The 24128-nt window shown below is 36.4% G+C and overlaps 1 protein-coding gene across 7 annotated transcripts in view; it reads right to left on the bottom strand.

The window, feature by feature from the left end:
• FBXO25 (F-box protein 25) overlaps window positions 1-24128 on the bottom strand; it is a 35408-nt gene that overhangs the window by 6203 nt on the left and 5077 nt on the right. For 6 of the 7 annotated variants that reach the window (XM_026101869.2, XM_026101874.2, XM_026101871.2 and 3 more), the window contains 8 exons: window positions 23873-24013; window positions 19255-19361; window positions 18246-18295; window positions 14325-14417; window positions 7957-8050; window positions 7063-7247; window positions 5955-6137; window positions 3329-3472 (listed from right to left, as the gene is read on the bottom strand). In XM_026101869.2, the coding sequence (XP_025957654.1) occupies window positions 3329-3472; window positions 5955-6137; window positions 7063-7247; window positions 7957-8050; window positions 14325-14417; window positions 18246-18295; window positions 19255-19361; window positions 23873-24006 (990 nt within the window). In that variant the 5' untranslated portion in view covers window positions 24007-24013. The remainder of the gene's footprint in view (window positions 1-3328; window positions 3473-5954; window positions 6138-7062; window positions 7248-7956; window positions 8051-14324; window positions 14418-18245; window positions 18296-19254; window positions 19362-23872; window positions 24014-24128) is intronic. The other variant, XM_026101875.2, reaches the window with a different exon arrangement.

The raw sequence follows: 24128 nt of genomic DNA, 5'->3' as shown, positions 1-24128 counted from the left end.
CAATTCTTCTCATAACTAGTGAGGCCTGTGCTTTGTGGCTGTCCCATAACCTTGCTACTTTGATTCTTGGAAACTCTGAATTTCCAGCATTAAATTTACCCCACAGGTAGTTTATACAACCTATGTGCATGAAGGCTAACCCCTAGCTTAAACAGTTTCTCTCTGTAGTCTCACGTTTATTCATCCCTTCCCTGTCTGAGGAGAATTTATGGAGATCAGTCATGTTCCCTCTTGGCTTTAACACAGCTAAGTTAAAAGAAATTAATCTCTGTTAGTCTCCTTTATGTCACTTAAGTACTTTTCTCTTCTTTGTCTATTCCAGTGTTTTGCTTTGTTCTTTAGCAGGAATAAAAGCAATTGCAATACCAAAAAGTGTAGTGAGCCCATTTTTTGAAGTTTTTGAATACACTTTAAAAAACAGGCAGCTTTTAAATGCACCATAAAAAAACTTGAAATTTTTACATATTAAACTATTCCAATTATCCAGTGCTTCAACTTGTTTCAAGATTCAGACACTGGTACCTTTTCCCTGTAAAGTATCTGTGATTTCTCATCAAAGTTTGTTTTTTTAAATTTTTTCTTCTGTATGTTCAATGGTATTTTAAAGAATAAAAGCTTCAGCTGTGAACAAGTGTGTACATTATACACACATACAATTGTGTCAACCACTCGTATACAGATTCCATTTAATCTGTTTAATCAAGTACACTAGTGAAACTTAAATGAACTGTCAAAGTCTGGTACAGTTTCTTCTGCTTAAACCAGGTATTTTCATTTACAATACAATTTTGCTAGAACTGATGAAGTCCCCCACACTTTGTTTCTCATGTTTAAAAAGCTTGAAAGGATATAGATACAAATAACTGAACCCCCCACCCCCAAGAATTCAGTATGACTAGCACTGCTTTACTCACATTGCCCTGTCAGGGTAGACAAAGGAACTGTTTTTCAGACCAACGACTAATCTTTTAGCATCTCTGCCAGTCAGGGTGCCAGTTCATTCAAAAATAAATTAGTCTAACACAGCCTATTTCACTCTGATCAAACACATTTTAAGATCAAGATACTGTTTAGATTCTGTGACCTAACAACGTAGACTCACAGAATAATCAGGCTGGAAGGGACCTCAGAAGGTCTCTAGTCCAGCCTTCTGCTAAAAGTAGGGTCAGCTATGAGATCAGACCATGTTGCTCAGGGCTTTATCTAGTCAGGTCTTGAAAACCTTGAAGAATGGAGACTGCACAGCCTCTCTGATCACAGGGTACCCTTGCTTGCCTGTCCTAAGGGTTAGAAATGCTTTCCTTATGCTCAGTCTGAACTTCTTGTTTCAACTTTTGTCTGTTGTCTCATCTACCTGTCCAGCACAACTGTAAACAGCCTGACTCCATCTTCTCAACAACCTCCTTGTAGGTATAGGCAGGCTATTAGGCCCTCCAGAAGCAATATCTTCTCCAGCCTCTCCTCACAGGAGAAGCCTCACACTTCAGCCTCCCTGGCCGTTTTGATAGACTGGAGCAAGTTCAGGAGAGGGCAAAGTCTTTCTTGCAGTGGGGGACCCAGAACTGGACACAGTACTTTAGAGGTAGTTTAGAGAGTAAAGGGGGATAACCACTTCCCCTCAATCTACTGGCTACAATCCTGTTAATACAGCCCAGGATGCTGCTGGCCTTCTCCACTGCCAGGACACACTGCTGGTTCATGCTCAGCTCACTGCCAATCAGGGCCTCTTCAGCACAGCTGCCCCCAAGCCTGTATCATCTGCAACTCTTCCTTACCAAGTACAGGACTTCGTAACTAAGGGCAAATTCGAAGTTCCCATCAGCCCATTCATCCAGCCTGCCTAGGCCTCTCTACATTGCAGCCTTGCCCTCAAGGGTATTGAATACTCCCTTCAATACAGTGTTATCGGCAAGCTTGATTACAGGACACACTAATGCCTCCTCTAGGCCATTGACTGATGTTAAATATTAAATTCCAAATACTATTTAATCATTCCTAATATTGCAAATGCTACACTTTATCACAACTATAGCAAGATCAGAATGAGAGAAAAAACACTGCAAAAAGCCTTATCCCTTTACACAGCAAAGTCTTAACATAGGAAACCCAAACAAATCTGACAAACTCCTCTTCCCTCTCACCCCCAGCATGCGAACTGTATGTTTACCTTTAAAATTTCTGTTTTCAAAGAGAAAAATCTTACCCTCAATAATAGGCAACATTTTATAAGACTTATTTCACTATAATCAACAGCTCTTAGTCATTCTTGACATAGGTTCTTCAACAAATGCCCACGCTTTTCAAATCAGAAACAGACTACATGCTTTCCTACTATTAATTTAGTGCTATGAAATATACTGGTATCTGGAAAAGCTCCTGCAATATCAAGGATACTCAGGTTAAAAATAACATCATTCAGGACCACACTATTTCCGTGAAGGTTAGCTTATCCTGCTAAAGGCCCCATTCTTTTAGATGGAAAAGAAAAAAGCCTCACACTGGCATTATTGGCTTGATGCAGCTAGTCTTAAAATTGTAGAAAGAAGGCACAAGAACAAGTCACTTCTGTGACTAGGAAGATGAATATTTTTTCAAGATTTCTCAAATGTTTGTTTTTTATTTTCTACTTGGCACTACTCATATCTGATCTTTGATATAATAATAATAAAAGCTAAAATAAATCTGACTGACAAGGCTAGATTATGGTGCAACAAATGAAGTCAAAACAGGACTATGAGTTCACATGAGTTAAACAGGATAATGCCTTGCAGAAATAAAAAATCATGGTACAAGACAATACGCTTCACAGTAGACATCAAAATAAACATAAAAGACATTTTAGAAATTTCACACGTTCTTCCAAACTTCTGTGACAGAAGGAGACTATAAAAATAGATACAATTTTACACCAATGTGGTAGGAATACTACAGTTATAAGTTTTCATTAGAAACGTCTATTGATTGCCAAGCCATCATTAGAAAAGGGATTTCATAAAATGGCTAACTTCATACGAGTTTCTTACAACTCTGTAATATTAAAGAGACACAAGATGACAAAGAGCTGCAACTCCTTCCACAGGGTAGCGTTCCTTGCAATTCTAACTATTAAGTTATCAGATATTAAGAGAAAAATGCTAAATAAAAAAAATTTAGAATTTAATACTAGTTTTATTTAGAAGTTTCATATATTATTTAAACTTGCATATTAGTTGTCCAATCACATTTCACATGAGAAAGCTGACATGACATTAATATTTTTCCCTTTCAGATAATCATCAGTAGCTGATTGCATGCACTGATTTCTAATCATCTATTTCAAAGCTCTTACCTTCCAAAACAGAATACTACAGTGTCGACAGAAATGCAAAGTGTCCCCATACTGTTCCTTTATTGGATAATATTTCTGAAGTGCAAAGTACATCAGCTTCCAGTCAATGTGACCTTTTTCTGATAGAATCAAATGCCTACAAAACTGGATACAAAATATCTTCCTTTAACATGGTTAAAGATCTAGTCAAATCAGCAAATGACTGAAAGGCAGTTAAACTTAAGTTTTATAACCAGAACCCTGAAATCAACGGCCTGACAGGTATACATCTCTGAAGAACAGCAATAGAGAACCAGACAAAAAAGATAAATACTAAGGAACAGGAGAGTGCAGATTTGCCAAGAAAAATAGGCCATATGCAGCTGATGTAACTCTACTGTCTTGAAATGATTCTAACTATAGTCAATGCTAACTATATAACAAAAACAATATTTAGAGCAATAATTCATTTTACACTTTTAAAAAACTTCAGGAATGAGATAAATGATCAAGCATTACAACTAGTGTTTTTTTCCTATTAAGGCAGTAAACTCTGGATTTAAATAATGCTTTGTCTTTCAGTTTAAAAGAACATACCTAATTCTTTTTCACATTTACTTACCTTTTTAGAAATACAGCAACAAACAATTGACTAATGTACTTCTTGAGTACATATTTGCATGTAAAGAGTAGCTGATGCAGAACAGCTACTTCTAACCAGCTTAACACATGGACAAGATTTATGAAGCTTGTTTATAAAATGCATCTCATTCCACTTTGAGCGTGGATTAATCCTAATATATAGAGGGCTTTCTTCACACTGAAGAAGGTTGCCATATGGGAGAGAATAGCACAGCCTTTGGGATGTAGGCTACACTTTTGTTTCATAATAGCTTCCCTGTGTAAAGCTCTCATTTTTTCCAAGAGTGCTTTTAAGATAAAGTATGTTTTTCTAGTTGTTTCAGTAGCTCAAATATACTGCAGAGGACAGGAAAAATAACGCTATTCTGTAGCTTAAGGTAGTACATTTCAAATTCAGTCTTTTCTGTTTAGATCATGGAAAAAGATCTAATGATTTTATTTATATTGTTAATAGCTTCAGAAATTAAATGTGAACATTTAGAAACACATTAGCAACACTGTTTAAATGTTCTTTATAGAACACAGCACTAGTTCATAGGCCTAGCTGAATGCGTAAGTGATCTTTTTCCTGGCATTACCTTAGTATAACACCTTCTCCAACCAGTTTGGTCACAGTTCAGAAGCTCTTATTCCATCTGCCCTCAAAATCCATTCAACCACTGCATTAAGCTCAAACTTCTTATACTTTCACTTGCCTTCTAAGCTGCCTCTCCTCCCACTTTCATTGCTTGTTTTACCCCCCCCAACCACCTTTTTTATTACATTACTATAGAGAATTTATTACATCTCAGCAAAGTGAGGTAACAATTTTAATACATTCCGTAGTTACACTGGCTATTGAATAATACCATCACCCATTGAGTCTATATTCTCCTCAGTGCTTATAAGTATTATAGGCATGTTCTTGGCCATACCAGAAAAATCTACAGACTTAACAGCAAAACAGCCTGTAAAATTTTTCCAAGTGTTTTCTCCTCAGTGGCCAGTATGGATTCAGTTGAGGTAATACCCCGAGAAGTGTATTAGTTTGGTTATATTAGAAACACTGACTACTGAATTAAAAAAAATGTCAGACTTCGGCAAAAATGAGAGAAATTGCGATAAGGGTTTTTCAGTTTGCCTTTGACTCTGTACATACTTTCCATGAAGTTCATTCTAAAGCCTTTTGTTTTACCCAAAATTTATATTTGGGTCAACTGCACACAAGTTAATTGCTCTTTTTTCCTACCTTCCCTTTTTTATACTAACACTTAATTTGCTAGCCACCAACCAAACTATACCACTTCAACCTGCCAGATTTAAGACAGAATATTTTCACATGCTGCTATCTTGAATGTACTAGCTTTTTAAATTTTTTCCAGTTCTAATAGAAGTTACCTATTTCCATGACTTTTTCATCTAGTCTGATTTTTGTCCCAACATATGTTCTTGCTGGAAAAGACAACAATTCTGGAGGCATACATAGATATATTTGATCTCTGCTATAAGGAAGTAATAGAAAAGTCCCATTTCTCTCATTGTTCTTAATTTCAATATCAGAACCGTTTGCTTTATTCATTTTTTGGAAGATCCATTTTTGGCTACTGAAAACAAAGAGGCCATTTCCATTCAGACTGTCCATGTAGTCTAAAAGTTTGAGCAATCAAATCTGTCTAGCTTGATTAGTAAGAGGAAACAAATTGCATTTTAGGTACTAAAAAATAACAGCTTGAAGATCCTCTCTGCCACACTTGTGAGGGATTGTGTAGTAAAAAAGCTTAGAATACACTTTGTTTTGTATTTTGGCATGGGTCATACTGAAAATTGTATTCAACACTTCTGTGAGTTTAAGATAACTTTATTTGAATGCTTCCTTGCATTAATTTAAACAAAGTCCCAGACCATTTTCACTATTGCCATATTCTGTCACATTTTTATCTCAAAGACGAGGGGTGTTCACACTTTGTTATCTGTAAAACATGACAGAGGTAAGAACCACATTTATGCAAGTGATAGAATTTATTACCTGTTTTTCTGCAAAATGGTACTGGCAGAGTTTCTTCCACAACTGTCTGTCTTCACTGAGCATATATAAAGTTGGGGTCACTTGACCTAAAGTAATAATGTCCCAGCCATCAGAGAACCTGTATAAGATGTTATTCAGCATATGCAGAGGTAGATCGCTAAGCGTAAGGCCATTGTTGACTTGCTGGAAATAAGAGTTGAAGACTTTTAACTATGCAGACTTATCAGTATAAGATACAAAAAAAGATTTTTTCTTCTTTAGAATATTTGACATTTCAGTTCAGTTTGTACAGAAGTATTGAGTAATAGCCATTTTTAATTCTGTGATTCTTTGATTATTTGGCTGCCATTTTTAAGTGGTGCTGTTGAAAAATCTAGATGACCACAGGTACAGCAATTTCATTCAGATACCCAGCATAAGCAGCAAGGATAATTTCAAAATTTCATAGCTGAAAGCAAACAGATAAAACAGTTTCATCACTTTACTGGAAGCAATATCTTGCAGCATCTCCTCTTCCAGGACTACCCCAGACAAGTTAAAAGCCTTAAAAATCTCTGCTTTTCTCCAAAAGTTTCCACTGTAACAGCCTGGAGCAACGCATACCATATGTTTTAAAGAAAGTTGCATGATCAAAGACCAGATGCTAAAGTCATTATCCTTTTTCCTCTAAAAGCAACTCTGCTAATGTATAAAGCTGTGAAACTGCTACTTTGAATAGTTTACTCACGTACTCTTGGTCTATGTCTAAAATTTCCTTCAGATTTGTATTTCCTTAGTAACAGCACATTTACTTCGATATCAGAGATGAAAAATGTAAAATAAGAAACTTATTTTGAAGTTTGTTTGGGTAATAAATTTGCATCTGTAACACCTATGTCAGGACATAATAGTATAGGTGCTGCAGCAACCCTCATTAGAAGAGGACTTAAATATTAGAAAATTTAGTTCAATTTTAATCTTGTTAATTCCATATCACTTCTCCAAAAATATGGAAATCAAGTAATAATGTTTTAGATGTATTTGAAATTTTGTTCATTTACAAATCAGAAACCAATGTTTAATATACTTCTCTCCCTCATTACTTTCTTAGCATGATTTAACAACATACCTTGTTCATCTGAAGGTTTTTCAGCTGTTGTTGCCACACAAGGATAGTTTCTAATCGGCAAATCCAAATATTGATGTTCCCTACCAGGACAGATTTTCCTACTCCCCTAATCAGTATACAGAGAGTAGAGCTCAGATCCTGTAGAAGATCTTTGATTAATCGTGGATTATATTGGTCTTCCAGGACTAGAAAATAAAACAAACCAAATACAACTTCTATTTCTAATACAGCTAACCCAAGCTAATCAACATTATTTTAGCTGAACTCATTAGAGACAGGACCATTGTTTGTGAGAACTGCCCTAATCCCCACAATGATATTCATTAATGCTCTTCTGTAAGTGCCAGATCAATAATGAACACAATTTCACAAGCAAAATTTATGCTTTGTTATGCATTTAATAAACTTAATGCTGAATAACAACTTTGAGATTTCCCCTGTTCAGAGTTGACAGTATGACATCTCCACTTAGCGTGGTTATCACACCAAATGGTTTGTCAACATTATAACAGCTCTTTTATATGCAAAAAGCAATTATTACTTCTACATTAGTACATTATGCAAATTGAAAAATAATCATGTTATTATTCTTATTACAGTTGTTTCATCTAAGAGTTTTCACATTTCATGGAGTAAAATTAATAGCAGTCAATAACTTCCAAATAGAATTTAGTTGTCATTTGACTTCACAAACCTGCTTCAGACATGATTCAATAATAGAGAAAACAATTTATTAAAACTGGATGTGAAATATTAGATCTTTCACTAATTAAATATGCTATTACTTTGTCTTACAATGTAAACAGAAATAAGACTAACCTCCCCCTCAAAAACAGATTATCCAATCACAGAAGTGAAATCTGAACAAGCAGATAACAAAACCTTGGGTCTTACCCTTCCGTACAATTTTGTCCAAAATGTTAAAGTAGTTCTTCTGTGCTGCACCACTTAGTGAAGTTAACTGGGATTTTGCAATTAACTGCAAAAGCTGGGATAAAAAATTAAAACTTAGAACAATAATAAAAGATAATATCACACACAAACACACACAGAGTCATTACATACATTCACCTATAGCACTAAAATTATTTTTCATTAAAATGTAACTACTGAGTTAGGGAAATGAAACAAGGCAAACGCCAAAAACTAAGCATTCCCACTGGCATTTTGTGACTAAGCTTTGAAGAAATGTACATTTTCAAAATACTATGCAAGTGTTAGCTTCATCTCCACAGTGGAGCAGGTGGTAACTGACCTCTGTCAGCTACAATGAAACAGAGGAAATCTGTTTTGGAAGCTCACAAGTAGAAACATGGTCTTTTATGTAGCTGGTTCCTGAATCCCTTGACAGATTTGGTGGCCAAGGTCATCACGCTGAACTGATACCAACTACCAAACTACCAATTTCCGAGTGACACTATCACAGTCAAACACAGGAGCAATCGACTTAGTGCACTACTACTGGCTCATGGCAGGGAGCTGCCATATTTTACCTAAACTGAAAATTCACTTCTGTACTACTACCTTCAACTCCCAGGTGGAGGAAGCCACAGTAATCTAATAGCGAATAGTATAATATAACATAGCTTGTAGTACTGCTTTATATTAGTGGCACTCCAAACTGATATGAATAGCCATAAAAGTCATTTCAGAAAATAAATTATATGCTATTAAAGATCTAACATAGAGCTCATTTCTATAACATACATCAGTAACGTTCTCTTAACTACACAGTAAGTATAATTAATTGTCTAATTGTCCATAGGTTTCCCTGGAACCACTGTGAAGAGGGTGGTGAAAACAGGGGTAATGGTCTACAGAAAAGCAACCAGAACAGTTTAAGATTTGCTGCACATGAATGTCAAGCCTTAACCACTAGAAGCAGCCCTTTCTATTCTTACACCTCTGCTTTTAAAGTTTAGATTTAGTTTTGCAGCTGACGAGGGTTACTGCCTCTTCAACAAGAAATGGTCTCCAAGGACCAAGTATAAAGGTGATTTAGCTGTTATGACAGTATTGCAATGTTTAGAAGTATGGCACCTACCTCTAGGATTGTAATTCAGAATGCTGAGTTAGGAACAAAAGTACACAGTGCATCAGAAAGGGAAAGCAGGAAGCAGAAACCAGAGTTCTCTACAGAGTGCTCTAAAGGCCAACCTGCAGAGCCATGCTTTGTAGGAGATCATCAAATATTGGCACAGAGCATCAACAAAGATGAAGCTTGCCAAAAGTTATTATGCATCTTCATTTCTGAAACACTGATTTGTCACTACACTCAACATTAATTTTCCTTTGGAGAAGGAGGAGAACACATCTGTTCTCTCCCTGATTTAACAATGCTCCTTCTGGCTTCTCTGCAAGATCCTTGACAAAACGTGTTACAACAGGAGGAAATACTTCACAACATTTAAATACAAATGATCTATTTATATGATTTTTGAGACTAGATATTGGGACCTCTTTCTTGGCATTTTCAAAAGCTTAGTTTAAGCAATAACTTAGAGTATACCTAGAAGTCTCTGGCAATTTGCCAATCCAAGCAAGTATGTATGTTTCTCTTGATTAATTTTAAGGACTTACCACTCAGGTCCTTGTTTGGAGCTGAAAATCAAATCAAAGAAATAAATTCCACCTGGCTAGTTTTAATGAAAACTTTAATTTCAAGGTTAATATACAAGGATTAAGACAGGATAATTTTAGCAGGTGTATGGGTACCAGGCTCTGACAACCCAAGTTCAAATTTACAGAATTTACACCAAAGCTACTGCTTATGGTGTCTACATGTACTGGAGATTACAACCTTGAGTGGATCAGCTTAGTCAAATGTAAACATTTTCTAAAAAGGCTGTCCATATCAAACTTAATGTATCTAGCATTTAATTTAACAGCTAAGAAGTGATTATTATCCTACAGAATGAACAATTACAGGAAAAGAGTTGATCCCAACCTTCTCCTACTACCAAGACTAATAGGGTCTTGGGCAGACATCTGCATTGACCTTCAAAAACAGTAGAAGGGTTTAAGTAGCTGGAGAATCAAAACAGATGATCTTGATGGACTGTGATCCAAGAAGAGCTATTCAGCAGAGCTTGTCATTTAAGAAGAAAACTCTTCTTGATGCAGTCTTAAATGCAACAAGCAGAACAACACAAAAATAATGATTTTGTTTGCACATATTAAAAATAATTCTTAAAGAAACAGGAACTGCCACATTGGCTCAAATGAGATCAACATAAATCACCACCACTGGGCATTTCAGGGGAGGAAATAAGAATTTGCATAAAGCATATAGATATGGGATGACTTGCTTGTTGTACTAGATATCACAGTTGCAAACTGGCTTAAAACCTAACATAATGGATTAAACATCCCTTCCAAAATCTGTTGCAACTTAATATATTCCTAATATCCATACTTGTGTTAGATTATTACATTTTGTGGTTTCATCACTTTCTCAAGGCAACAAGTTCTACAACTTATCTGTGTGTTGTTTGAAGTGGATTTTTGGTTTACGAATTTGTCAGTGATTAAAGGTTGCTCTTAACCCTCCCTATTTTTCTGTTAGGGAGCAAGGAAAACCTGGAACTATTCTTCCCCCCAATCTCACTATTCTATATAATTTATTAACCTTGCTTACAGATCTCCTTCCTGGGATGAGAAATTTCAGGTTTTTTGATAGTTCAGCTCCCCTCTCCTGTTCAAGTTTTGGTTCTTTCTTATCACCTCCCTCTGAATATCCCTTCGTTCTCAAATACCCACCTGAAAAAGGTATGACAATACCCCCAGACAAAGGCAAACTGCTAGTTTGTAATAGCAATTTAATATTCAGTCTCAACATCTGTTTTTGAGTTGACAGAGTTGATTTACCATCTCTTACTGATACCAGGATGATTATTCTCCTCCGTCATACATTGCTTCACATTTATTGACGGTTTGATTTGCTGTTGTAGTGCCATTCCTACTGTGGTAGGATTCATCTCCTTGATTTTAAGCATCTACTTTGGAGATGTCTACATTTGAACGTTACCTTCAGCTCTCTGTAATCAACAGAGAAAAAGAACTACTACTGGGCCAGAATTAAATTTGTCATACCTTAGGTTTCAGCTGTAACTGAGATAAGTCACACTTTAGCAGGGCATATTTCTCATCACTTATTATAACAGAAGTCCAGGGCAATATCTACACTTAGTCTCCCACTTTTTTGCAACTGAAAAATGCTGTAATCCCACATCAGCTTTTTCAAAGCTATAGTACATATTAAGAATGGAACTAGTACTGAATATTCAACACATCTCAATGATAACCTGCCCTCTAGTCCTATCTTTTCTTTGGCTTCCAGCCACTTGATGCAAGACTATAATGCAAGTTATGTATTATTATGCAACTTTTGTGCTAGAACCTGTTAAGTATCTTTGGAATTACAAGTTACTGGATGCAATACCAACAGGACACTAAGCGTGCAAGACAAACACTTAAAAGATAGAAAATATAACACTGCAAACATATTCAAGTGTAGTTTGCTTACTTAAAATGAGAATAGAAAAATCAACTAAAAGCAGTAATTCCACAATGTAGTATCACACTGATGGCAACAGGTTTACCAGCATGGCAAAAATTTTTACAGTAACAGTACTAATCTCCTTTCAGTAGGGCTAACAAGAGTTAGAACAATAATAGGCCTTCATCATGTGGCTGGAGTAAAAGCAGTAATACACCTTTATCATGTGGTTTAACAAAAAGATATTTCCACAGCTTTTCTTCAAGATTGTGGCAGAAAACATACGGTGGAGGTAATAAATTCCCCCCCCCCCACCAATCCATCTCACAAAACCAATATCCTATCCAGTTCAGAATTAATAGGTAAATTCTGACAGGCTTAAAAAGCGGGGAAAAACACAGAAATCTCAAAATAATGTAACAGTTACAGATGATGCTACCAACTCTGCTAATGAGTCAAATACCTTTTATCTTCTATTATACTTTATAAGCAATAGAAAACAGGGTCATAAGAGGACTTTCAGGAACTTCAGGACCTATCAGCAGTAATCCCTATTCCTTTTAAAATTAATGGCGTCCAAGATCAATCCTATGGAAAAAACTGTATCCCAGGCATTTTGTTATTGTTCTTGATTACTTCAACCAATTTGCAAAATGGAGATGCATAACTCCATACAAATCATCTTTTAAGTAGTTACAAATTTTACTTCTGTGCAATCTTGTAGAGCAGCTGTCATTCATAATGAGCATGTCTGAGAAACTGATAACTTTCAGAGCTCTTGGACATGCATTTTCTGCATCTGTTGATGAAAATAAATTTGCTTCTATTACCTCAGAGGAACTGATGCAAAGATATCATTTTCTTGTAATCCAATTCTAAAATTAAAGATTTCAAATTAATTCCAGAGTGCTCAAAAAATTTTGGAAATGTCTGCTTTTTTTAAATCCACATCTAATTTCCTGTAGTCTACCATTACTCAAGTTACTGTTTGAGTCACAAAGCTAAATTTCTGAATTCTGAAGGACTGCTGCTTTCTCAACAATATTAAGTCTGCCTAACTTAGTCATTTTACATTCTTTGGTAAGCAGAAAATAAACTGGTCAATGCACTTATTTTAGACTTGCACTGTGTTCAGATCTATTGTTTTGAGCAAGCCAGCTTAGGCACTGCAGCATCTAAAAAGCACCTGAAATTCTCATCTGGATTCGTTCCAGCCAAGTTTAACATTTGGGTGATGAACCCAAGGTATGGAGTCTACAGCAAGTAACTCCCCCACATAGGTAATAGAGACAGGCATCTTGGGAGAGTTTGGGTGACCCCATTTATAACATGAAACACATTCTTTAGATTTTTTTTCTTCCATTTGAGACTTGAACAGGGTTCCCTTGATCAGGGTTGTTGCCTCTGCTCTGAATGCGATGTTAAAATGCAATAGTCTAAAATACAATGCATACACATACCAAAACATCTGCAAGGGAAACAGAACAGGCAAGTACTCTAACCACTAACCTGGTAACAATTTATTTTTGCTTCCTCTCCTCTGGTCCCACAACTCCTGTTTTTCTGGAGGTGTAGGATACTGTCCCAGCTTTACAAGGATGGGCAGAATGTGTTTGCTTTCCAAATACTCCATTGCCTAGTAAAGGTGTTCTGCTGATATGCTTATTCAACTAATTGTTTTGTATCCCTTCACTTTCTGGACACAATCCAACCACCACATCATTTGAGAGCACCCTCACCACTCAACTGAGCTGTAGTCCTGAGGACATCTAATGTTTTGAGCTCCTTCAGGAGACAGGACACAGACACTTTACTAAAGTCAGAAAACAAAACACTCAGGGCTGTATCTCCCAGAAAAAAGTAAGTATCTCCCAGAAAAGGCAATTGTGGGCACAGCTGGCTACGCATCTAGGAAATTAAGGCATGACATTACAGGGCTCCCTAGACTAAAGGTTAGGTAGCTGTGGAAAACAGGCAGATGGGACTATTGTCCAGCACTTCCAGGTTTCATGCACTTAATTCTCACCTTATACGCTATTAAAAAAACAGGATCTGACCCAGAGAAGCTAATATAGTGAAAGATGGACTTGCCAAGAAGGAAGTATCATGACATTAAAATAGCAGAATTATTTCTCTAAATTTCACATTACTGCATTATTTGTGAAAGACAACTTGAAATAAAACTTGAGACTTTTCAGCTTTCAGTCTTCCATTTTGTGTCTTCTAAAAATAAATTCCAAGGAAAGTTAAGAGGTAAATGCCTATATATCTTGTCAGAGACACATTACACAAATAAAAGGAGTGTAGTGAGTCACACAACTGTTCTAACAAGTACTGCTGAACATTTACACAAGCTATTTTGGAAATTGTTATTTTAAGCATATTTTAAGATGTACTACACTGCTATTTTTGGTTGCATAGGAATCATTTTGCCTCCAAAGAGTTCACCACCCAAAAAGATGAACAACAACTGAAACCACCATCTATGTTCTCCTGTAAATACATCAGAACAGAGTACTGGCTATCACCATCCTTTTCAAGCTACAGACTTTCACAGTGCAATACAGCCAGTTTTCAAAGAAAAACTACTCAGTGTAAAGGAAAAACCCAGCTATTTCATGCAGTATAAAACAAATTTTATACAGGAGATTTATGCAGTTGCAAGCCACCAGCTGTTCAGTGCAAAACTTATTTTTATGTAGACATATCAGCAAATGCATTTTTGAAATACACACACACATATACACACACAGAAAAAGCTTACTTTGACCACGTAATTGAACCTTCTGATGTCCTGAACTGCACTTGAAAAATCTAAGCGATTAAAAGCTTCTCCCAAAGTGCAATAGCCATGTCTCTGAGAAGAAGAATAAACACACTTTAAACAGGAACAAACAAGGACAAAACTGACAAAAGAAATGCAACAATCATGAAGGCCTATATTCAGGAAAGCACTCTGACATGTAACTGAAGTATATGTATACCACTTTCCCTGGAAGTGTAATGTATCTGGACTGAAGATTTATTTTCTTTCTTGTAGAACAGATGAAACTGCAGAAACTGTACTTAGAACTAACAGGTATCTAAGCACTATCACTGGATAGCAAGACCTTTAAATTTGTACAAATCACAGAATCTGTAATCACTGGTATCTGACTGTCTTAGTATCGTACCCTATTTTTGCACAGCCACATTGCTGCTACTGTCTTGTGGCTACCAGGTCCTATATTTGTCTCAGCACAAGGTATAACTTGACATAAGACATACAGCAGTCTGAGTCTTGCAACCATAAGCATTCACTGACTAAATTTATACCCATATGTAGAGTAAGAACAGGACTATTTGCTCCTGGAGCAGGAAGAGCAAGTGGTTCAACATCTGGAATTTATTTTCTGGGTGTTAGAGATTTAGCCACAATTTTTCTTAGTTACCAGGAAAATAAAAAATAGCATTGTCTTTTGGTGTTTCTGCACAAGTGTCATGAGGAGAAAACAGAAATTTCAGAGGCTGTTCTGGAAGTAGTTATCATGATAGTGGCAGCCTGAAATGACATGGAATCACATACACTGAGCAAATGTAGAGCCACAAAGCCATACATGAGACTACCACAGTGATCTCCCTGGAGCATATATAAAGAGGCTAGCAAACCCCTACAGCTAGTGAAGGTGATGTTGCTCATATGGCTTATCAGTCCCAAAGAAAAAAGTAACGTAATTATTTCAATTTTATTCCTATGCAGATTTCCTCCACAAATTGTGTGATGGTGCAAGGATGGCGGTACAACTTGAATATTCCTTTTTGTAACCTGATGAAGGCTTACCCTGAAGCTACCACAATGGGACAGGAGAAAGTTAGCAATTCACTATGCGGACTTGTGGTAATTATTGCTCATCAGTTACTAAATTCTAGAGTGTACTGGTTATTCAACCAGTTAATATCACTGAGATTCAGGCATGCTGCGCACTTCACAATATGCATGCCTTGGCTGACTGACAGCATTGAATTAATGCTTGTGGATGACAAAACTTTTGTTGAAATTTAAACAATTGTGACTGTTCCCTGGCTAAACAACTACTAAAGCCATGCTTAAAAGCCTTATTAAGCCAAAATTTCTTTTGTGGAGAAAGCTTGAAGACGGAACTTAGCTTACTACTGATTTGACTTTTGTCCCTCTCTGGATATCATTATGCATTTTTAATTCAGTAGGAGTGCAAATGGATTCCAGGGCTCCTTGAAACAGCAAGATTCTTTCTCCCATTGTTGTTTCTAGAAATTCTCTAATGGTCAGTTAATTATCCGTCAGTCAAAAACCATTAAATATTTATTTGGTTTAAATAAAGACTCTTTTCTGCCCTTGAAAGAATGCCATCAAGCACTGCAGTGAATACAGCATCTGAATAATGGGAATACATGGTGCATATTAACACAGAGTAAAAGTGGGAAAGGAGCACAGAATACAGTGTGACAGATGCATTTAAAATTCTTTCCTATATGGCAAGGAGTTTCAATAAAGATTAAAAAAAGGAGGTACATCAGTCACATTAGCTTGGCTTCTTTAGCACACATTTTTAGCAGAAAAAAGAAAAACTGCAGGTTTTCTGAGGGCTATAGAACACTAGTGCATCAGTACTTTCTTCAGCACTGATCAGATAGAAAACCTGATGGTGAACCTAGTAAGGTGATCTCTCAAAAAAACCTGTTCTTCATATTTCACACTATATAAAAACTCAGACTAATTGTGAAGGGGGTGCAGGAGAGGTGCACTCCCTTGAACAGCTGGAAGCACATTTCTAGGAAACTCATTTCTATGAAACTTTCTATGAAACTCCTTCCAATGTAGCATGAGGAGAAAGGTATACAACAGCACCTCCTCCTTTATTTCAACTGTACACTTGGGTTAATTTTGGTTCAATTTGCTTTTAGTGCTCGCCCATTATATTTTTCACACATTTTTATCAAGACTTTCCTACTCCTATCATTTTGCCCTAAAATTCACTATCCAGTTTGGAAAGGAGGCAAAAAAACCAAAAACACACTTTCTAGTGACCATACCCAGCCCTTTTGAAATCAAGTAAGATTGTATTTGTTACTAAGAGGCAGTGAAGGAAAGTGACATAGGAGGAAACCAAGAACCTCTGCAAATTATATTGTTGAACATTTAACCAAAAATTCAGAGCAATAATTTTAAGTTAATAAGTGCTTGTTCCTTGACACTTTCCTTCTGCTACTGGACTTTTAACTTTTACTTTATGTATTTGAACTTATAGAAAGCAATTACTGGGTGGGAGGAAGGGAAAGGTGATTAATTCTAACCATCCAAACTATCTTTAACTGGAAAGATGGGTGATCAATTGTTTGTAGATATAGCAGTAGCAACAAGAAAAAGTTAATCTGTGCAACAAACTTTTTCCACATTTCTTATAGCCACAAAGTTGTCTTGTCAAGAAATCTCTTGCAGTGAAAACCTATATTTTGTCCACTCTAGGAATGGACAAGAAACTCAAGCAAATAGTCACACATCACCAGTACATTAACTTCTGCACAAGAAAATAAGGTTTCAAAGGATAGTGATGAGTGCTTTTAGGCAATATATGTATTGGCCTCAATGTAGTTTGAAAACTCAGCTTAACAGCTTTATTCAAAATGCTGCAAAGATTGGTGCCAGTTGTCCCCCCTCACTCCTAATCATCCTAAATTTGAAATGGCAAAGGGAAAGAGGATATAAGAGACTCTTGCAGACAAATGTAAGCTACATCTATCACAGTTGAAAATAAAACTGAGATTATAGTCTAAGAATCTGGTGATATATCCTTCAGATTTAGAAGAGCAGCCTCTAGTTCACTGGCCTGCCATGTGAAGTCTTCCAGTACCTCCTTTGTGTAAGGACTCTCCACAACATGCTCTTCCTGAGCAGAGTGCTCTTTGTGCTCTCTCTGCAAGACTCAAAGTCAACTTTGGCCTGCTCAGCTAGGGTCCTCAGACTCTCCTCAATCCCTCTCTCCTGGTTAGCTTTACTGTGTGGGTGAGACACACCCTCACAGGTATCCAAGTTTCACCTGTCCCAGATAACCACAGAAATCTATCCTGAAACAAAGCTCAAACTTCACAATAGTCCATCTCTACACACAATGGATATACTTTTAACTCTTGGCTTTCCAGGAGCTCATCCCAAGATCCTTCATGTTTTCTCTACAGTTGCATGATACAGATAGTATGCCAGATTGAAGGCAGATGAACCTCACAGAATACAAAGGTCTTCTTTGTAAAGTTTGAAACAAGTTTTACTTGTTTATGTTCAAATTTACATCAAGATTTTGAAATATCAGGTAGCTGCCTACAGATGCCTTCTCTGGAGACTGCTTGGATTCTGTTCTCCTCTACCCCTCAATACTTTTACTCGGAGGAAGACACACAGTATTTACAAATAGAAATAAGTGAGCTCATGGAAAAGTGGTAAAGAACCACCATATACATCCTTGTAAATTCCCTATCTCTGTCACAGTGATCCATGTAAGAGTTATTTTTATTTGCCATTACTCTCAACATGTGAATACATGTTACAAGTGAAAAGAGAGCTGAATATACTTTCTGTGAAGATATAACACACACATCTATTTATATATGCTATTCATCAATTAAGAAGCACAAGAACTGTAGGATTTGGCCCACAGCATGCAGGACTTACTTCTCTGGTGCTTTCCTTATGAACATAAATCCATTTTTCACGATAAAAGCCTAAAATAAATCAAAAATAAACACAATTAACTTCCACTTCACATAATGTGTTCTGGAAATTGAGGAAAATGGATCATCCTCAATAAACTGCTCCAGAAGAAGAAAGGTATTAGAACAGAGAGACAAGTACATCTCTCTTCAGGAGAGATGTACTTTTAAAAAAACTACACTAAAGGAAAGTTAAATAAATGTATAAATCGGACACTCAAGAGCTGGGATACAATTGGCAGCTGTAATACAATTTGTTGACTGTGTACCAAAAGCAACCAATTTCTCACAAAACTCCTGATCCTTTTCAGTCAAAAAGACTCCTCAGCACTTAACACAGAAGGGAACAGAAATGAGTAACATTTTTATTCCTGAACACTCTACCTTTCCAGTCTATTTTCTTTTCTTAAGGTGCCTGGTCTACATCCAGTTGTTCCAACTATTTCTGGATGCTGCAGGAAGTCAACTGTGTAAGACTAAAGGCAATTACATAGACCTTTCATTTTCATATATCTGGATATGTTGACAAATGAAACTGTTCTTATATAGAACCACTCAAAATTTTTGAAACATTTTTCAAGCCCAGTCAAGCCTGAAGAAGCTTGCAGTTTTCCCCGAGATCATCTCTGTTATAGTTTTGGAAGGTAGAAATATGGAAAATCAAAAGTATTAGTAACCCAAAAAGAAGCCTGAGAAGTCTTTTTTCATCTACTTAGCTGGATTCTCTACTTCAAGAAGTTTACTCACTGTCTTGGATATATTTACAGCCTAAAGTACAGTTATTCTTTCAACAATAAACACAAAAGGCTTTGCTAATTCAATTTAAAAATGAAGAAAATATTCAACAAAGTTTCACACGAGAAGTGGATGTAAATCAGAGGACTGTTCCATATATGAATGGCCATTATACAAATATTTAATTTTGCTGAACATAAAGTCTTCTAAAACAAGTGAAAATAAACCAGACTTACATTGTGAATCTGTGTTACTCCTACAGTGATCTTTTTTCCTTTTCTTAGTCGCAAATTCACAGTGTTCGGTACTGTATATTTCTTCATCATCATCATCAGTTAAGATGCTGAAATAAAAAATTTAATTAAAATGGCAGGGATTAAATATTTAAACTGCACACAGCTTATAACTCCCTGCATTAAAAAAGTCTGCCAGTTGGAAAAAACGTATTTTAAAATATGTTCCAGTATCTGAAGGTCTATAGCAGTACCTATCTTAAGGGAGAAGCTGTCTTGCTCTTTTCACAGTGGTGTTGAACTTTTTTGTCAAAGTAATTAAGCACATATAAAATAGCTATTAGAAAAATACTTTAAATTAAGTCATTAGTGACATTTAGGAAGGACTACTCAGGAGATAATACTAGCTGGACAACTAGCTGTCTGCAAAGCTCGTGTATAAAAACCACTTTTTGAAATGGACCAAGCCTTGTGAAACTCTGCAGCACATATAGGTGAAAACCAGTACAGAACTATTGCACATACTTTTCTAGATAGAAAGCTAGGAAAGACAGACATCTCTCTTTTTACTACTGTCAACTTATGGGTAAATAAACACTTTTTTTGGCTAAATGCATGAATATTTTAAAAACCCTAATCACAACACTGTACATAATTTAGGAGTTACCATACTGTTTTACCAGTGATTGGTAGGACATCAAGAATCTTGCAATACATCTCCCTTCTCTCAGGCAGAATCAGCTATACCTATGTCACTTCTTATAGACAGCTATCTAACCTGACAGACTGTTATATAGAATAGCAATATAAAAAACAGTTTTGCTGTATAAACTGACCCTTCTAAAACTCATATTAAAAAAACTTCCTTGTGCTACATAAAAGTCTACAGTTCATTAAGGTTTTGCTTTCCATTTGTACAGATATTATAAGGAATAGCAATATAGATAAGAATGGGTGTTCATTTTTCTAGTACACAGATAAAGGAGATCCTTCTTCATTTAAAGGCAGCAGTCCTGTGCAGATAAGCAGAATAACTAAGGCTACATGGAACTGAAGCTTAACTATACAGACCGTTTTATTTCCCTGTCATTCTTTGACAAGAAAATTGTATGTAAGCTTTTCCCACTCACTACCATTCACTTTAAAAAAAAAAAGAATCTGAGATTTGCCAGGTTAATCTATTTATCACTGTCAGGTTTAAATTTAAATTACTCCAGCAATAGCTCAATGTTTTCAAACTGAAGGACAAGGGTGTATTCAAAAATAACTTACAGCTAGGCATTAGATGGCATACATTAAATAGTGAAGTCTACTGCTACTAGTTTATATTGTTTGAGATGGAAAGTTTTAACTATCTTTTCAAAAGGATGACTATACACTGTACAAAAAGCATTTTAAAAATTGCTATAGTCAGTAAAAAGCTGGCTCAGGTTGAAGATGCACAAATTGAGAAAACTCAATCAAAATATTTTGTTTGATCTGAATTACCCAGTTTAAATCCTGAAACACATAGCTAGATCTCTGAACTCGGAGGTCATCTGAAGGTAAGAGCTTTGCTGTCAGACTAGATTTGCCAAGCAACTCTGTCCATATCTTCTCTCAGATCAGAACAGAAGCAATAGTAAACTGAGTTTTTCAGTCAGCTATGTAGCTTGAATTTCTTTCTATGCAATAAAGAATTGCCCTCACTGCTCTCTGAACCACAATACCCGTATGCTATCTTTAGTATAGCTTCTAAAGAATATTTTGGTGAACAAAGCATCTTATTTTAACTGGTGAAAATAAAACACCTGTTAGAACAACCAGACTGGTATTCACTGTCATCCCTTTATACAATAGCACATTCACAGAACAATCAAACCACCAACCACACACAAAAATATTTACATATTGCTTACTACACGCTTCTTCCATGAGGAAGGAAGCTGTTCTACATTTCACCCAGCCTCATTTTTATTCAGCATTACATCATATGAATAGATATCCTAAGCTGAGCTGTCTGTTCAATAAACGGATACTTGTTTCCAAATGGTTTAGGATGATACAGTACAACTAGTCAGCAAAACACAATATGCTGCTCTATTTCAATATGAGGTCCTGCACCTGGGATGCAATAACCCATGCACCAGTACAGACTGGGCACAGATGGGATAGGAAGCAGCTTTGCAGAAAAGAAGCCACAGATCCTGGTGGACAAACTGAATGCAGTCAGCAGTGGGCCCTTGTGTTGAAGAATGCCAGTCACATCCTGGGCTGTATTAACACAAGTGTAGGTAGCCAGCAGGCTGAAAGAAGTCATCACCACCCTCTAGCTGGCACTTGAGACATCTCATCTGGACTAGTGTCCAGTTTTTGGCTTCCCAATATGAAAAAGATATTGACATATTGGAACAAGTCCAGCAAGAAGATACCAAGATGACTGGGTGTAGGAGCACATGATACATGAGGATGAGAGAACTGAGTCTGTTTAGTCTTAAGAGAAAGCTGGAGGAAGATAGGAGGGGGAATCTTATTACCATCTTTAACTCTAATGGGAGGGTATAAAGAAAATGTAGCTAGACTGTTCCTGGTGAAGATACAATAGTTAAGTCAAGTGGCAATGGACACAAGCTGCAGTAACAGAAAATCCTATCAGATTTTTTTTGAGGGGTGGGGGAAGGCAATTACAGCAAGGTTAACAAAACTTTGAACAGGAGCCAATAGAGGCTGTGAAGTCTCCATCCTTGGGAGATGTAAAAAACTCATCTGGACAAGGTCTTTCACAACCTGATTTCAGTTGGCCCTGCTTTGAGTGGGAGTTTGGACCAGTCGACCTTGAGAGCGCTTTCCAACCTTAATTAATCTATGATATTGTGTAAATAAGCATTAACAGCAAAACATTTAACAGCAAAAAGTAAGCAACTCATAGACCCAAAGTTCTCAAACTGTAGTGAAATTACTCCAAAGTAGTGCCACTATACCAAGTACCACCAACTTCGATTCTGCAGTTTAAGTGTAGATGACACTATGTATTTTTAACCGCATAGACAGAAGCGGAGTAAAAATAGAAAAAGGTACAGAACATAGAATTGATGTGGTGCAGTTTGGCTTAGGTAAGTAGAAGATGTGTAGGATGACAATGGGGAACTGCAGGATCATTACAGATGAAGGTGTCTGCTGAAGAACACAGTGGTACACAAGTTTGGGATTCTGAAAAAGTAGCAAGCTAGCTTAAGAAATGCAAGTCACTGGCACCTCAAATATCATGACAATTTTTTCAGGGCACTTCATGACCAGCCTCTTCAAATTAGTCCAATGTTCCTATTTTAATCTTGAACTTTAAGACTCCGATGTCTTTCCAAAAATAGCTGTTTTAAATCTATCTCTGGAAAGACAACTCCAGTACTTGAAGACTAAGGAAAAAAAAGATGTTTTTGCTTGAAGTGATACAAAAACCTCATCTGGTTCTCTGGAGAAAAGATGCTCATACAGCTAGGATCAGAAGAACAAAATCCTTGACAATTTACACTGATACTTACAAAAATGATCATTTATGTCATACTTGCCATGTAATATTCATTAAAGCAGCCTACAAAACAATGATTTAGCGACTACACAATCAGGTATCAAAATTAAATTTCATTTGTCAACTGTATCTGTAAGCATATATACAAAGAGGGAAGAAGTGATTTTTTCACAGATATTTAAGACAGCTTTGAGGTTGAAGGCATACTGAACAGTCTTCCAGGCAAACAGTCTTTCATATTCAGTGTCCTAAATAATATCAGCAAATAAAGGCTAAATAATATCAGCAGCAGGTGAGCACAAAAATAAAAAGGGCATGAAGAAAACAATAGTTTGAGACAAGCTTAATAACATAAGAATTCCTCACTGCTCGATTACTCACTTGAGGTTCATTTTATATATTTAGAAAACAGGTGTATGAGTTCAGCAGGTCCTAGCTAGCCAAAAAATTCCCTCTAAAACACATTATTTACTGTATCTTCTACTGGACTAACAGGAAGAGCACTGAATGCCCCCTTTTCTCATTACAAACCTATTAAGCTGTAATTTATAGCCAAGAACGCTATCACTGAGAACTACTTCTTGGTGAAGAAACCAAGTAGAATTTTGTTTGGACAAAGTCATTTATATCACACCAGTCTATGGATATCTGCCACAAGTATTATTTTACTTCAGTCTCAAACTAATGTATTTCTCACCTGTTCCACAGGGGCATATATAGTCATATGTCTTAGAGAATTAACACAAACTTCAATAGGCCTTTTGCATTTGGAACTTATAAATATCACGTTCATCTTTAAACAGTACTTGATTTATTTTTTTTTCTTTTTTAAAGACATACAATACAGGATGGCATCTAGTCTGCCTAAAATAAACAACTTGCAAAGCAATCCTGCTAATATGGTCAAGTTCTCTATAAAGTTTAGGGTGAAATGTAAACAGTCTCCAGAGGAATAGCCTATCTGCCTAGTTAAATAAAGCACATGGTTGTTTTTGTATGCTTCTTAAATAAGCTAACAAGATCACATATTACAACATTCCCAGTTTGAATGCAAATTAAGCCAATCTTTGCCTTCCCATCCACTATCACCTGAGACAATCATCTTTTGGAACTTACACAGTGTGACTGATGTCACTATGCTGACTATTCCCATCAAGTGCAGGACTGAAGGGTTCTGATCGCTTCCATCCATCTGCTGTTTTGACCCATCTCCATCCAGGGGATCTCCAGTCTTGGCCCAAAAACGGCATGGTTTCTCTATAAGCAGCAAGAAGATTGTTTGCACAATATTTAATAATTAACGAATGCTGCAGAACATCTTGTCATTACTTCAGTGTTCTCTTCAAACTTAAAAGACAATTATGGTTACACT

The sequence above is a fragment of the Dromaius novaehollandiae genome, chromosome 3, assembly GCF_036370855.1.
Source record: "Dromaius novaehollandiae isolate bDroNov1 chromosome 3, bDroNov1.hap1, whole genome shotgun sequence".
NCBI classification, from domain to species: domain Eukaryota; kingdom Metazoa; phylum Chordata; class Aves; order Casuariiformes; family Dromaiidae; genus Dromaius; species Dromaius novaehollandiae.
The sequence above is the reverse complement of the archived record's forward strand: the minus strand, read 5'-3'. Positions and strand labels throughout refer to the sequence as shown.